This window comes from Fringilla coelebs, assembly GCF_963513975.1.
Source record: "Fringilla coelebs genome assembly, chromosome: 3".
Taxonomy (NCBI): domain Eukaryota; kingdom Metazoa; phylum Chordata; class Aves; order Passeriformes; family Fringillidae; genus Fringilla; species Fringilla coelebs.
The window spans coordinates 97,663,873-97,680,154 of NC_140030.1; the positions used below are offsets into that span (position 1 = coordinate 97,663,873).

The following is a 16,282-nucleotide window of genomic DNA, read 5'->3' on the forward strand; positions in this document are numbered from 1 at the left end:
GGAAACGGGCAGCAATCTCAGCAGCTGCAAATGTCCCCCAAACCAGGATATGGGGCGGGGTGATGAAGTGGAGGCGGGGGGGTAGAAGAGGGGGGAAAGACATCAACCGCCCAGATGCTACGCCACGATTAATGGGAGGGAAAATAAATAATCAAGTATCTCATCTGCTGCTTTTGGGAAGGGCTGGGCTGGCTGGGATCCGGCAGCCCCTCCTCTTCCTTCTCCCTCCTCCTCTTCCTCTCCCTCGCTCCCGGCCAGCCGCCTTTCCTCGGAGGGGGCGAGACGCGCGCAGAACCCACAGGCCCCTCCGGCCGCAAGCGATGGGCGACATCCCCGGCCTCGTGAAAATCAGCGTCTCCCTCAAAATCCAGCCCAACGACGGGGCCGTGTATTTCAAGGTGGACGGGCAGCGCTTCGGTCAGAACCGCACCATCAAGCTGCTGACCGGGGCCAAGTACAAGATCGAGGTGTCCCTCCGACCCGGCACCGTCCAGGCCACGTAAGTGCGGCTGTCCTCCTCACGGCGGCTCCCCCGGCCCTCCTCTCCCTCCCCGCTGCTTTATTTTTAGACGTTTAATGTTTTTTCCTGGCAGGCTCTCAGCGCGGGGTTTCCGTGATTTCTCCCTCCCCGCCTTTTACTCTGCGGCCCCTCTCCTGGGTCCCTGGCCAGCTGTTCCCTGTGCTCCGCCTGGCTGGCCTGGCGTGGGGGAAAGGGGGGGCACGTTTGGGAATCGCTGCCTTCCCTCTCCCTCCCCGCCTTCTCCCGAAGATTTTTCAAGCTCAGCTCCTTTTCTCCTTCCTTCCCCGCGGCTTTCGCTGGAGGAAGAAGCCCCTCCTACACAGTGCCAAGCCTCGCTGCGGCGTGGCAAAGCAGAGACAGGGACCAGATGGGGAACCAGCTCTGGGTGGAGGAGCAGCCCCAACGAAGAGATTCGACTAACCTCTCCCTATGCATTCGAAATCAGACCCCGCCTGCCACTCCTTTCTACTCCTTCCCGGGGTGACTGCAGAGCCCTGGCATATTTCAGGAGACCCAATGAGTCAGCAGCACATGCAGGTCTGCTAAAATGCCTGAAGCTTTTTCCCAGCACAGAGGCTACCAGGCTGCAAACCCACATGCCGGCTTCAAACTGCCAAGGAAGGGGGAATTCAGGGCTGTGAAATTCTGGATCCTGTCTTTTTGTAGGACCATGGGCATCGGTGGTGTTAACGTCCCGCTGGAAGAAAAATCACGTGATGCACAAGTGGCCTCTTACACAGGGATCTACGACACCGAAGGGGTGCCCCATACCAAAAGTGGGGAGAGACAGCCCATCCAAGTCAACATGCAGGTATGTGGTTCTCCAAACCTGGCATGAGAGGATGAGGGAGGGCTGCAGGGGGCTGACTTCCAGAGACAGGGTGGTGAAATATTCCAGGGCAAAGTCTGGTTGCAGCTGCTGCCTTCCTCTTTGCTTTGTCTCACTAAGGTCACTGGACAGAACATAGCTGGAAAATACAAATCCTGCTGCCTTCTCTCCCAAGAAAACAGCAAGGGCCAAGAGGAAGTATAAGGTTTTCTAGAGACCTGCAAAACCCTTTGGGGTGCTGCAGCAGAAAGAATTGTGAGCTGAAAATCCCACTCCTTCTATAGGACATACTATACATATCAGGCAGTTCCCACTGAGGTTCTTGGCTAGAGATCCAATCCCTTGGCATACAAGGACCCTCTTTTGCCTGGCAGCACCATTTTTTTTGGGCACAAAGCATGCCCCAAGCACAAGGGGTGACTGCTCTCCCCTTCCATCTGTCACCTTCAGCATACCTGAGGACTTGCCAGAGACTAGAAGCATGCAGGAGAACACCCAAGGCTGTCTTTTCTCTTTTCCCATATGTTACCATTATCTGCACCCACAAACCTAAATTCATATTTAAGCGGCTCCTCACCCCAGTCTTAAAGAGAGGCTCCATGGCCCCAAAGTGAGATGACAAAAGCTCCAGCCCACAAGGCAGCAGAGCTAACAGAAGACATGAAGTGCAGCAGGCAGATTTCCACAGCACTCTTTGGGTGGCATGCTCAGTTTTGGCTGGTTTTTTTTCTTCTCCTGATTATTGCTGTGAGGGATTCCTGCTGTTTATTCCATGTCTTCTCTACCAAAAAAAGGAATCAAGGCAGTAAGCCATCTTCATCTGAAGCTCTCTGAAGAGTCTGTTCCAGTTTAAACGAGCCCACCAGATTTCAGAATGACGTTTACTTACTGCACACAAGATTTCATTTTGCTCTTCAGTATTTTGTTTTCTGGAATCATAGTTCAGCATAGTAATTCCCTTCTGAATAAGAACTGTAACATCTCCATTTGGTGCTTCTAATAATTACAATGCGCCTAACTTAATTTTGGAGACCCACATCACATTACTATGTCATAATCTTAGGTTATTAAGACTAATATGGAGTATTATGTAAATCACTTTTACATACAGCCACCACCCAGGAAAACCAAACACAGTATTATTTCACAAAAAGCTGAACATAGCTGCTGGATGCCACTGTTGATCATTGTAGTTATATTTCACCCTGCACCAAGAGGAGAAAGGACAGCTTTCCTAAAAAACCATCTGCTTTGACTAAGGGATCCCTGTTTTGCTGGTCACCTTTACCCTTAAGTGCAGCACTGATGTGAACTCTGAAAATCTAGAAATTTAACTTTTCCTTTGGAGAAAATCAAATCACAGATGAAATGTAAGGAGGTTCTGACTTTGAGTTACAAGGTCTGACATGGTTTGTTGCAGCATCAGAATGAGTTGCCACAATATTTGCCCAAAGAGCTGCTTTTACAGATAAGATCCTGGGATATTAACCATGAAGCTAATAGGATTTTCAAGCATTAAGCAAGTCCTTAATTCCATTTAGGAACTGATCTTGGTAGATAGGTTCATCAGTACAGAATTAGATACCCACAAATGATACTTTTAAGTATTAAATATGGGCAACTCAACAGGGATTTACATGTTTAACTCATCATTTAGCTGCTTAGCTAAGCAGAGCTGTAAAAGATTTAGGGAACAAGCCTCAGATACCCCAGTCTGAAAACTGCTTTGGATACCTTCTTCCTGAATCTTCAAAACTGAGCTTATTGCAGACAGCTTTAGATTTTCCTATTTCCTTCGATTATGAGGAACTTCTGCCTCCACTTCCTTTTCTAAAACAGACAGAATCCCGATGCATCCTATGGTGATAAGGACACTATTTTATGCATAAAAACTGAATTCACATTAGAAATAGATTGTGAGATCAGTCCTGCAGTCAAAAACAAGTCTGATACTGCCAATCTAGTGTCTGAATGACTTAAGGTCCATTCAGATCCATAAGAACTTCTTTCCTATCTGCTTTGAAACTTTAAACAAATAATTGTTTGTGTTGCTGCTTTAACTGGCTAGTAGACATCTGACCCATGACAGCCAGAGTTTATACATGTTGAACAGCAATCCTGTTTCTGAACTCCAGAATCTGATTATATGTTTCTGTTACCTGATTGGTGAATCATGCACACTATCCAGAAACTGCTAAACTGTCTAGCAAATGGTATAAACTAAGTTAGAAACCTGCCTTTGGGCCTCATTTTATTCTTGAACAGACTAGTCTAAGATGAAATAAAGAAGCTAGAACTGTATTCACAGGAATAACTATAAAATCATCTCAGCATACAAATGTAGAGGGAGTGATTAAATAAATATTTACTCCTACAGCACCAGATGATAGAGAAGAGCAGACAGGGAAATGCACTTAATCTGAAGCATGACCTGCAAAGAGCAGGGCTATTCTTCCTCCCTGGGGATGCCCACATATGAGCTCAGTGGAATAGCCAGGATTCAACTGTAGGAGCCATGGGAATTCAGGGGAGCTCTAAGGATGCAGAAAGTTCATTATGCCACAGAGCTCCTGCATGTGCTATGTACCAGGCTGGGGGAGGCACATGGTAGTAGAAAAGCTCTGCAATTAATTTTTTCCTTCTCCTGGAAACCCAGAGCAGTCAAATTACTCAGGGTAGCTCAGCAAACTGGGTCATTAAAAATTAAATTTGCTTTCTTCATCTATGTTTTTGAAATTCAGATCCTTTGTACATTAATGAAGTGAAATTATGCTCTTGTGTCATATTACCTTCTAAAAATGTTACTAGAAATGCCTTTTCTTCCTTAGTTTCCACGGTGAGGGTGGCTGATTCTCCTCTCTGACAGGTTTTGTGGACTGTGCACAGTAATACCCAATCTGCTTAACCTTTACTGTCTTGCGTTATGAGTGTAACAGGACTACTATCAAAGATTATTGATTTTTAAAAAGTCCTTAATTAAGGTTTTAGTTGCTGGGAGAGATAAAATTGCCTGTACATCTGATCCTTTCTTAGTCAAAGGAAGTGGCAGAAATGTTTCTGTTACTCCTTCAAGGTAACACCTGTAACTGGAGCCTAATAAAACCCCTCCCCTTACAGCACACAGCAACTTCTGCTATTGTCAAAGCTAAATTAACTTACCAGGGTGGGCGGAGGGAAGGTTTAAAGTAATGGCTGTTACACAGCAGCACCTTACAAACCACATTTTGAATTTGAAAAAAACAATGACAAATGTGTCCTTCTGAAAAATCTGGATACAGACGACTCTACTTGTAAATCAGGAACAATTTCTCTGTAAAAGGCCTTTCATACTGACTTTGCAAGTGTGATTATAGCAGACAGATGATCAAAGATCAGCTCCCAGGCACATGATAGGAATGGAAAACAGTCAAGTGAAGAAGCTGTCATTAAAGTGAGTTATGGAAATACTGAAAGGGAAAAAATACTGAAGAATAGTGCCATTCAGTAGCACTAAATTCACTATCTGGTATCTTCTAACAACATAACACAATCAACAAGCCATACTGGCTTAGGGCCAATGGCAGTACATACAGGCTTCACACCCACACTTGAGATTCTCTGCCATGTCTCAAGGCACAGGAACTCAAATTTCCCATTACCATTGAAACTGAAATCATCATTTATGCTTGAAAGCCTCACTGAGGTTTTTTCTGATGTTGTACAGGTGTCTAGGAGTGGCTTAAAGAAAAAAAAAATTATTTTACAGAACTTTTTTATTATAGCCATAGAACTTCTGTTGTAGCCACAGTCTCATTCACTTCAAAGCTGCATGCACAGACAATTTAAAGTCAATTCTCACTACTTTGCTGTGTTAGACACTTATCTGCTAAACAGGATGATTATCTCTTTATTAGCTCCTATTACTTAGCTGCACTATCACAGTCCAACTAACAGTTACAGATATGCACACAGAAATTCTCTTGCTCAAGTCTCATTTAAAATGTGGAATAGAATCCCAGGAAAGCAGTAAGTGGAGTGCAAGAGCAGCACATCTCAGTCAGTATACTACAAATACAAGACTCCAAAATGCAGATACATTCAAAGTTTCAGACTGAGGAAAGGAAGAATCTTCCCAATCCCAAGTGCAGTCTCTAGGTATGGTATAAAGGTAAAGTGATGGTCTGTATCACTGCAGATCACTGGTACATGATCTACACTATGTACAAGCTGTGTCATCTTAAGAAAGGTTATGGCTTTGATTCTTGTTGTTAGTACATTTATCCATGTGGCAACTTGATTTTTCCTCCCTCGCCTATCCCAGATGTGAGTGCAAGATCTGACCCTTCATGTAGTATGTATGGCTAAACATAAAAGACTTTCTGATTGCTAGAGCAGGTTTTACAGGTCTTCGATTTATTGATCTGAGGAACAATGATCCTTATACCAGGTGTTTTATGTTCTGCAGCTTCACAAGTGTAATTTCTCAGGATGAGAGAGAAACCAACAAAATAATCAGCTCACTAACACTGGTATTCCCTCTTCCTCACAGTTTAATGACATTGGCGTTTTTGAGACAGTCTGGCAAGTCAAATTCTACAACTACCACAAACGGGATCATTGCCAATGGGGAAACAGCTTTGGCAGCATTGAGTACGAATGCAAACCAAATGAAACACGCAGTCTCATGTGGATCAATAAAGAGACCTTCCACTGAAGAGATGGGAAGCCAATACTGCTGGACAATCTCCCTAAAGAAAAATCTACCTTTTTAAACCAGCAAGAAGCCTTAACAAAGGCATACTGTAACACTGCTTTTTCCGTAAGGTTCCAGCAACTACATTGTATATACAGGTGGTGCCACTAAAATATTTGCCTATTACTGTATTTTAAGTTTACCATGGCATCTGCGACATTCTTTATCTGTCACCCTGAGAATACTGAAAGGTTCATGGTAAAGGATTATCCGATAGCTTGGTAGGAAGTCATACCATAATACTGTTGTAAGTATTTGGATTATTCTGACTAGATGTAACAACTTTTGTGAAGTGTTTTTCTTCATTGCTTAGAATTTGGATTAACATCACATTGGTGATTTCTGTATTTACATCTGTGTTTGCTCCAAAATCGGTGTGTTCCTTCAAGCATTTTGTCGTACTGTCTTCCCAGTGGACACCAAAAATTAAAAATATGGTTACTTGTAGGTTTAGCTAAATGGCAGCTAATGCACTGTTGGTATTTCTCTTTCATACCAAGGGATTTGGGAACTCATTATCCCTTTTGTTAAGTGCTGTAAGATATTCTGTGAAGTTTGCTAATTTACCAAATCTCCTAAAGAGGATTCTTTTTTGTTAAGTTTTCCAGTCTTTGAAATAGCATTAGGAAATGGTATAAAACATGACGATGATGGAAGAGCAATAAGTCCATTGTGTTATCCAAGACATCTAACAACATGGCTAAGACCTATCTTAAGATCCTATAGTATCCTTGAGAGAAACAGCGGCCATACTTAATTTATTTCCAAGAGTAAGAGTTCTGATATTAAACTCCATTTTTATTTTAATGGCACTTTAATGAGATCAGTTAAATCTTACAAATCAACATTTTCAAGCCTGACCACTGTATTCAATGACAAGATTTCTGACCAACAAGCACTCAGTAGTGTGAAGGTGCAGATCCCAGGGCATGTTTATACATGCACTGCAGTCTTTCAAATAAAGATAAGCATGCAAGCATTTGCAAAGTTATAACTAAAGGTGCTTCATAAACACTAGATCAGTGTTTAACACAAACAGACAACACAAAACAGACGTATCTTTTATTTCTGTAAAGACAGGGAAGCAAGGAAACAACTACACTTGTCCTGTCTCCAGCTTGGGTTGAAGTAAGCTGTCAGTTCCTGCATATCTGTTATTCCCTTTGTGAATAATTTGTAAATTGTATATGTAAATGGTAAACATGACTATTGATCTTTGTAATAAAGGATCTAAACAATTTCTTCTCTACTATGGCCATTTAAATGAGCTGAAAACACTGTATTTAAAAAGGCAGGGGTTTTAGAGAATCAGACAGAAGAGAGAATGTAGTCAGTGCTTTCTGAGACTGCAGTCCAAAGCTACTGTTTCTAGGAAACACAGATCCAGTGTGCCAAAATGCAGATGGTTAATGTGATAACACTCAGAAGAGCTTATTAATGTGCAGTTAGTTCCAGTAATATAGTGTGAAAAGTAAAGATTTAGGACAGAACTGAATTAGCAAAGAAATATTTTCTTCCACTGAGTTATTAATCAAAAGGCTTTACTAGTTTTCTAGCATTACTAGATTTCTGCAGCCAAAAGAATTGACAGTGGCACTGATGTAATCCAGCTGTGTAACGGTGAGCTAGCCAGCTGCTTCTCCATTCTAAGGCAACATTATATGGGCAAATTTTACTAAAATGAAAATCTAGAAATAATCTTCTCCCTTGACTTCCTTCCTAGACTTTTCTTAGCAAGAATTCTTCAAAATGAAAAAACTGACCAAATTGAAATCTGCACTTCAGGCAGAAGTGCTACTGCCAGCATTTTAGCTGAAGTTTCCAGATAACACGCTTTAATTGTTCTAGACTTCCAGCTGTGAATCAGTTCTGTCTCTACATTGCTAGAAAAGTGATTTTATTCTCCAATAATTTGCATAATTTGGTTTATTTTGTTTCTACATACAAACACGTATGTACACTGGTGCACAATACATGTGACACATAATTTCACAGACTTCTGTACTAGTTAAAAACATGTAAGACCCACAGTGCCCTAGCTCTCCAACACTTAAAAAATGCTGCAATGAATAAATCCAGCCAATCCTGGCACAGGAGGATTGTTATTCTCAGCCAGCTGGAAGTATACCCTTCCTAAGGCAAATTCTCATGCCCACATTAATGCCAAATAGGGCATCTTTTCACTTACAACCTAGCAGGTCTTGTAGCAATTCAGTTGAGAGGATGCTCAAGAAAAAGGCTGCAGACAGAGCGAGTTGCTTTTAAAAGAAAGGAGAGATCAGCAAGAGCAACTGTTGTACAGGTCCCATATTCTAAGACTGAACATTGCTGCCCAGGATTGCAGCACCCCTTTCACAGACAGCAGCAGGGATAGAAAGGATGAGAATTGGTTAATCACTTCTCTGGGGAAGGTGTAAATGGCATTTATCAGCTCTTATATCCTTCTCCCCTAGGTGAGGTTTAAGCATACAGAAATGTGATTTTCATTATTCTTAAATAGAAAATTATTCATGTGATGTTGGTTGAGTATCCATACCACCAGCTCTGATACTCCACACATGTAAAGCAAAATAGTCCCACCAACTTCCTCTTGCTCATCAAGTGCTTTGCTAACAACATAAATATTTGCTCCTAGTAAAGGAGACCCAAGACTTCAGCTGTTTCCTGAAAGTAATGTTTTGAATTTCTTTCATCCAGGACAGCTCTGTTGAATATTCATAGAATTTGAGTCACTACAAAATTGTTGCTGTGACAGTTTGATGCATTATTCAGTCAGCAGCATTTAAATCTCCAGACAAGTTTGTTCTTTACACAGCTTTTTCTAATTAATATTTCCATTTTTATACAGAACTCATTACTGTATTTACAGAACTCAGTACTATAATTCAGGACACAGTACACTAGGATCAAATATATATGTCAGAAAGTGCTGACAATGTGTCAATCCAGCTGAAACCAGAAAGCACTCAGAGCTGGAGGTTTTATAAATAAGAGACTTCAAGATTTTTGTCATGAAGTGTCCAGCTGTCATTTTCATAAGAAAAATGAAACGAACATTCCAAATCTTTGTGTCACTTTTTCATCTATATTTAGAGGTAACAGATAGTCTTTGATACTGCTGAGTAACAGGATTCAAAAGCAAGTCATTAGTCATGACTGTTACAGTTGTGATCCTGCATAGGGCTTTGTATTAGATCGTTAGATTTTGCACAACACTTCGTGTTTAGTGCAGCTACTACAGACTTTGGTATCTCCTACCATCTGACTGCATATGAAACAGAAGTAATACACCTCAAGTCTCAATGCTCTACTTTCATATGGTAAAGAGGTTTTACTGGCTTCAGCTGAAGCTCTGTCCATTGGTTTGCAAATGCAGTGACCCTTACTGATTCCAGACTAGAGAGAATCAGAGGACCTCATTTATATAATTCTTTGTATAAAAGATGTGAACAGAACTTCTGCACAATAAAGGTGTAAGTTTTGTAATACAAGGCTTTTGCATGCCAGGAGAGGTTCTTTTTCACTTGATTAAGAGCACTGCCCTCACTTGTTATGTAAAATTTTAATGTGTTGTGTGTTCCATTCTTCTAAAGCCTCATGGAAAGCTTTGATTAAATAAGGACGTGGCACGTTGTAAATGCTAACCTCTTTCTGAGATCTGAAACAAATGCAACGACTTTCAAAATTCAAAGAAGTGAACATTGCCTTAATATCTATGTCAACCCCAAAGCACAAAGCAGCAGAAAAATGAGTCTTTCAACATACATGTTTTCCCTTAACTCTACAAAGCTCAGAAGCAATGACTTGCAAAGTCCTCTTTAGTGTAGCTGATCCAGACCTTTGGCCAGGAGAGACACTCACTCCTGCCCATAGGCCTTCCCTGCTGCATGCTTGGCAGCTGCCACCAGCATTTCTTGGACTGCTTCCTTTTCCCCCTCTCCCTGATACCAAGATTTAAGGCTTCAAATCCCTATGAGCCTTAGCTCTCAGCATTAGGAAGACAAGGTGGCATCAAGCTAGGAAGGGACAAACCAGTTCTCTCTGCATTGTTTCTCTGTGACTACTGTAAGGTTTTGTGAATTATCCCATGGCAGCCATTGGAGTTACCTTTTGACCCACAGTGAATTGCACTATGAGCACATAGACAAACAGGTCTCCATTGGAGACATGGCTTAAAAGCAATGACAGACAGCCTCTCCATCAATTTCTATGCTAAAAAATATTAAATTTTAATAAACAATTCATGGCAGCACGTCTGCATTGACCAGGTGCAAGGCTCTGATATTCTGTTTCTCCTCACTCAGACAAACTTGAGTCTTGATACTGCAATCCAATACTGCAATCCATGTACCAGTGCTTTGCATGCTCTCTGTGACACCTTTGTTTCCTTCCCCCAAAGAACAGGCACTTCTACTTCCTTTATTCCAAAAGTGAGGAACAGCCTGGTATTACATCTAGGATCTGCAGCCTTTGAGCAACCCTGGGAGAAGAAATTGCAAACTATTAGTGCATGATGATGAAGGCAAGAACTACATGACTGTCCTGGTGGTTAACTGGACCTTCTGCTCATCTTAGCAGAGTAAAGACAAGGTTAGGGGCCTGCTGTTACAGGAGTGACTGTGACAACACTGTCAGTAATACCCATATGAAACTACAGTATATGTGCTACAGGGACCAAATGTTCTCAGAAGTTTGAACTGAATCTTTATGAGTTTAATAACTTATAAAGAGGGTCTGCAAACAAGTGGCAGTAGTGCAATTTCACAACATACACTCTTTTCTGACTGTGATGGATGGCATTCTCCTGCTCACTAAGTTGCTATGCCAACAGATTCACCTCAGGCACTTCCCACATTTCAGACTTACTGGAGAGAACAAGCTGTGGCCAATTCTCTGCATAGAATATACAGTCTGAGTTGGTGCCTTTTTAAAATTTGTAGGGTGTTGGAGGTTTTTAATTAACTGTATAATTTTCACTTCTGGCTTCTGAGACATCTCTGGCTAAATACTATGCTACAGGTAAGCTGAGCAAATGTAGGAAACACCAGGGTATGAAAATACAACTGCAGTCATCCTTGTTCTGTATGGAAACTATATGATTACCCACCAAAGATTTGAAAAGCATTAAAATAAACAATGAAAAAGTATCATGCATCTACTCTGTTCAAGTCTGGCAGCATTTTGTGTATGAGGACAAGGTACTAGCCAGATATAAATGTGCTGGTCACACAATGAATTAAATTCACAATGTTTACACTGAGCTTTGCTTACCTTAAGGGAGTAGGAGGTAGATGGTTAAGAAAATAAAAGTCCCAAATGCACTACTGGTACAAAGTTCCACCAAAACGTTTGAAGTAAACATGAGAGACAAACTTGCACTAATATGATAAAATGTGAATGAACTTTCCTTGCTTAAAACAGAGCTGTAAGAATTTAGACCTAATCATTTTAATACAGATTAAGTATAACTTAAAGAAGTTGAGGAAACACTTCCCAGGAGGTTGTTGGTTATAAAGACAGTGAAAAGATTTCCTCTACAGATCATTTACCCTATCTTAGAAAACATATTTCTTTTTCTCCAGGAAGCAAGAACTAACATTTTGCACCTGGAAACAGATACAGAATCAATTGTACAATGAACTTACAGAGCTGAAAATTTTCTTGAAGGGTTGGGGTTTTTTCTTTTAATAAAAGTAGCTATCAATTTTGACTTCTTTCTGCTTCAGCCCTGCAAATCCAGCAGCAGCCCTCAAACACAAATAAGTAAGCAAAGAAGGAATGCTGCCATATACTTAGCTCCAGAACTGAGAGATGATCCATACAGCACAAGAAAGGGAGATTATTTGCCACCTTGCAGTCTGCCTATAGCCTTTATTCTTGGAGAACCATGACTAGGACAGCTAAGTACACAATTTTTTCCTTATACTCCATTCTACAAACCCATGAGGGATCATGCCTTAATCAGAGACACCAGCTTCTGTCCATATATCTAAAGGGAAAACATTGGAGGGGCATGGGCTTGGAGTCATGTTAGAATAAAGAGACAGGAGAATCTCAGAGTGTGCTTTTGACCCACAGGCACTGGGGGAAACAGTCACTAGGAGTCTCTATATGAAAATATAACACTAGCAGAGAACTCTCAAGAAATCTCTTTTGGTAGTCTCCATCTCAGTCACCTTTAATACTTCTCAGTTCTGCTAGAAAGACTGTTTCTAACCTCAACAATCTCCTGCTAAACTCCCCGTGGGTTTTACTGGTAAGTAGCTTTAAGCTTCTGGCTCACTAAGATCAGTATCAGCAACTTTCCACAGATTTCATACTAATCTCAAGCTTCTCAGGTTTCACATCCTGTCATCACTTATCTACATCCCCTCTTTCTCATCTTTCATCCATAATGGAGAGACAGAAAAGCCTTTCTCTCCTCTCAGCACTTGCCGTTCAATCTATCACTCATTTTCCTTGAAGGCTCTGGAGTAAATGTGGAGGGATGGAATGTGAGAAAATAATGCAGAAGATAGTCTCACACCTGAGGAGTTGCAGCTGTACTAATCACTAAAGATTAGGAACAGGCCTGCCCTTAATAAGCCACAGCTGTATCTAACAAGAAGAATGCCACAAAAAAAGTGGGTTAGCTGGTTGTCAAAAGAGTTGGGGTTTGTTGGTTGTGCTGTGAAGAGTGATGGGGTTTGTTGGCTGTACTGTGAAGAAGAAGGAGTCAGTGCTGTGAGGAGCTGCACTTGAGAAATCACCAAGAAGGTATGAGAGCTTTGAAATATGATGACAGCTGGTGACTCTGATATGATCCTATGGTGATTTGGGCAGAGAACTGTAGAGAGAACAGCAAGGAGGTGATCCTGTGGTGGTTTGGGGAAAAAGGAGTTAAATATTAAGCAATGTGATTCCAAGGTGATTCAAGAAGATAACTGCAGACCTAAGAGAAACAAGATGGTGGAGCCTAGGAGCTGAGCAGGCGGACCAAGAGCCTGGGAGGCTAAAAATCCAGATGAGTTGTAGCCAGGCAGACCTGAGCCTGAAAGAAATGCAGGCAGACCTCAGAGCCTAGAATTTTGGACAATGTATGAGACACCACCCCCAAGAAGAAGGGTGCTGGATGTGAGGGGTGGATGCTACACACTTTACTTATTTGGCACGTTGGAGCCAGCCCTGCACCCCTCTGCCAAGGTATGGCCTCAGTCTGGCAGAGACCCAGGATGGTGATGGGTTCCCCCAGAATGGCAGTGAGTGCAGCAGGACACAAGCTGTAACACAGAGCTCTGAGAGTCAGAGCTGCACAGACAACATGTAAGAGAAGCCTTCTAAAATTGTATAGTGGCCATCTCCACAGTGACCTGATGTGATTCAGGATTGGGCTGTAGGGTGAGGTGCAGCCAGAGATGGAGCCCAGCGCAGCACTGAGAGCAGCAGGGGATGCTGCCTGGTCCGGACCTGACAGACTTCGACACCTGGAGTGCAGGTGAGCCGCTGGGGACACAATGGGACATATCAAGAGAAGAACAGATTGTTTCATCAACATGGAAAACAGAGCAGGGCAAGGGAGGCTTGCAGTGGCCAACTAATACAACAAAGAACTGTAAAAAGAAGAAGAGAATTATTAAAACGGCAGTTGGAGCTGGGGACAGAGTAGCTATATCACTCAGTATGGTGTATTTGTTTGCTGATGAAATGTGAATTTTGTTTGTGAATTGCAGCTATTAATCTTTGATTAGGCATAAGTGTAAAAGTTTATGTTCCATAAGCATATGTACACTTGAACAATATGGATCAATATTGTTCAAGTTGTACAGCTATTGATAAAATTATGTAACTGTTGATTTGTTACTACCCTAATATATAGCCTTTAACTTATTCTTGTGAGTTGTCTTATAAAGTTGTACAGCTATTGATATTGTCAATATTCTAGAAATGTAAGTTTCTGATAATATGTGATGTAAGCTTGAGTAATGAATCAAAGTCAGTGCACAGACATGTTCTGAAGTTAAATAGAAATTACAAAAAAGTTGTTTGTACTGGGTTTACTATCTTTTGCAAAGGGCCCTGCAAAACATAGTAAACACAACATTAGTCTATGAAAAGCCTTAGGTTGATGTTCTAGACTGTGAAAAGCAAAACTAAATCAGAACTTAGAAGTGTGTGTTCTTGCTGTGACATGTTGCCTGAACTCTTGTAAACTGTTAGTCCTAAGTGAGATATGTGAATGTTATAATATCAATTTACTCAAACATATCATTCTAAAGATGTTGCAACTTTGTAATTAAAAGAAAAGGGGGAATTGTGGAGGGATGGAATGTGAGAAAATAATGCAGAAGGTAGTCTCACACCTGAGGAGTTGCAGCTGTACTAATCACCAAAGATTAGGAACTGGCCTGCCCTTAATAAGCCACAGCTGTATCTAATAAGAAGAATGCCACAAAAAAAGTGGGTTAGCTGGTTGTCAAAAGAGTTGGGGTTTGTTGGTTGTGCTGGGAAGAGAGATGGAGTTTGTTGGCTGTACTGTGAAGAAGAAGGAATCAGTGCTGTGAGGAGCTACCCTTGAGAAATCACCAAGAAGGTATGAGAGCTTTGAAATATGATAACAACAATTAAATGGCAATTTCCAAAATATAAGGTCCTTGGTCATTCAGGAACTTTTAATGTAACAATCCAGGAGGGTGGGAGAAGTAGCACTATAATCCATAGTATGGAATGAGCAAGGAAGCCCTTATACCTCCAACCCAGAGGGCATAGCAACTGAGTACATCAGTACCCTGTGGAGCAGCTCTACTCAAAACATTAGAGGAAGTACTCCTAGTAGAGGTTGGAACAGCTCAGCCAGGCCAAGCATGCTGCTCATGTTACTGAACAACATTCAAGCTAGTTTTATACTACTAAACAAAGAACTTCAATTGAGGAGAAAAAAGGGTGGAATCAGTTTTAGCCCATCTCCTTCTTGCCACCTGGGCTTTTATTAAAATCTCATAGAAATAAAAAATTAAATTAGAAAATAGTCTTTCGGATGCAGTGGAAAAAAGTAGGCTGACTGTCAAATCTCAGACCAGCTCTGAGTTACCTGTTGTTTAAACCCTTTAATGCAGAATTCCTGGGAGAGGAACAAGGCTTTAATGTGATCTGCAATAGATGATACAAACCATTGCTTTAAATTACTTCAAAACCACCAGAAAGTCTCTGAAATTGTTTCAACTACAGTCTACAAGTTTTTAAACAAGATTTCATTTAAAATGAACAGGTGCAAATAAGTAGTCATTCCAGTCAAGAGTGAATGTCCAGCTCTGGTAAGTTTTCTCCTCTGTATTTTTGTCATTATTTTAATTCCCACAGCTCCAGTAGAAGAAGATTAACTGCTGAGGATTCCAAGATTTAAAACCATTTCTTCCAGGTCACAGTTGCTTTGCAGAAATCACTGCCATGTGAATACTAAAAACAGTAAAACTTTTATTTTTGTTCTCTTAGTGTGTCATGGTGAACCATAGGACTTATAGAGACTAATTTCCTGTCCATCTCCTGTGGATTCCCTGGTGTTAGAACATTACAGATCAACTCATGATGCAGGTCCTCTATCATTAGGGAAACTAATTTCATCCTGTGTACTGTGTTCAGATTTGTAATTTCATAAACTAAAGCAACTCAGTACTTGATTTTCATAAAAAATGTATAATATTGGAGGTAGAGGGTGCAGAGGAAGGAGAAAAGCAAGACAAAGTGTGCTTGACACAAGCTTCAATTTCTTAAGAAACTAGACAAAAATTGCTGTAGGGGAAAAAAGCAGCAATCAGAAATATTCCAGCCAATCGATAGATGGAGCTACTAAGAGGAAATCTAGAACTTAGAATTAGTTAGGTTATAAAAGATGTTAAAGATCATCCAGTCCAATTGTTAACTCTGCCAAGTGCACCACTGAACCCTGTCCTCAAATGCCACATCCACACATCTTAATCCCTCCAGGCATGGTGACTCACATGTACCAGGAAGGAACTTTCAATCAAAGGAGCCATTAGTGAGCTGTAAGCCATGTGTAAAAACCTCCCCATCCCCATTTGAGCTGTGCAGACCACTTCCCCTCCCACACAAACACTCCAGCCTTGCAGAACCCAGTGCAAGTACTTCTATGTGAATGGGACTCCCCTTTGCTATTGCTGATTTCCTTTAATCCAAACTGGCACCTGGAGAGCAGCAGCCAGTGAGT

The 16,282-nt window shown here is 41.3% G+C and overlaps 1 protein-coding gene across 1 annotated transcript; it reads left to right on the top strand.

Moving 5' to 3' along the window:
* Positions 1–320: 320 nt before the first annotated feature.
* Positions 321–6,042, top strand: CNRIP1 (cannabinoid receptor interacting protein 1; the record flags this gene model as incomplete). The annotated part of the gene is made up of 3 exons (XM_084202038.1): positions 321–499; positions 1,187–1,331; positions 5,878–6,042. 3 exons carry the CDS (start codon positions 321–323, stop codon positions 6,040–6,042), a joined length of 489 nt encoding a protein of 162 aa, XP_084058164.1.
* Positions 6,043–16,282: the final 10,240 nt, after the last annotated feature.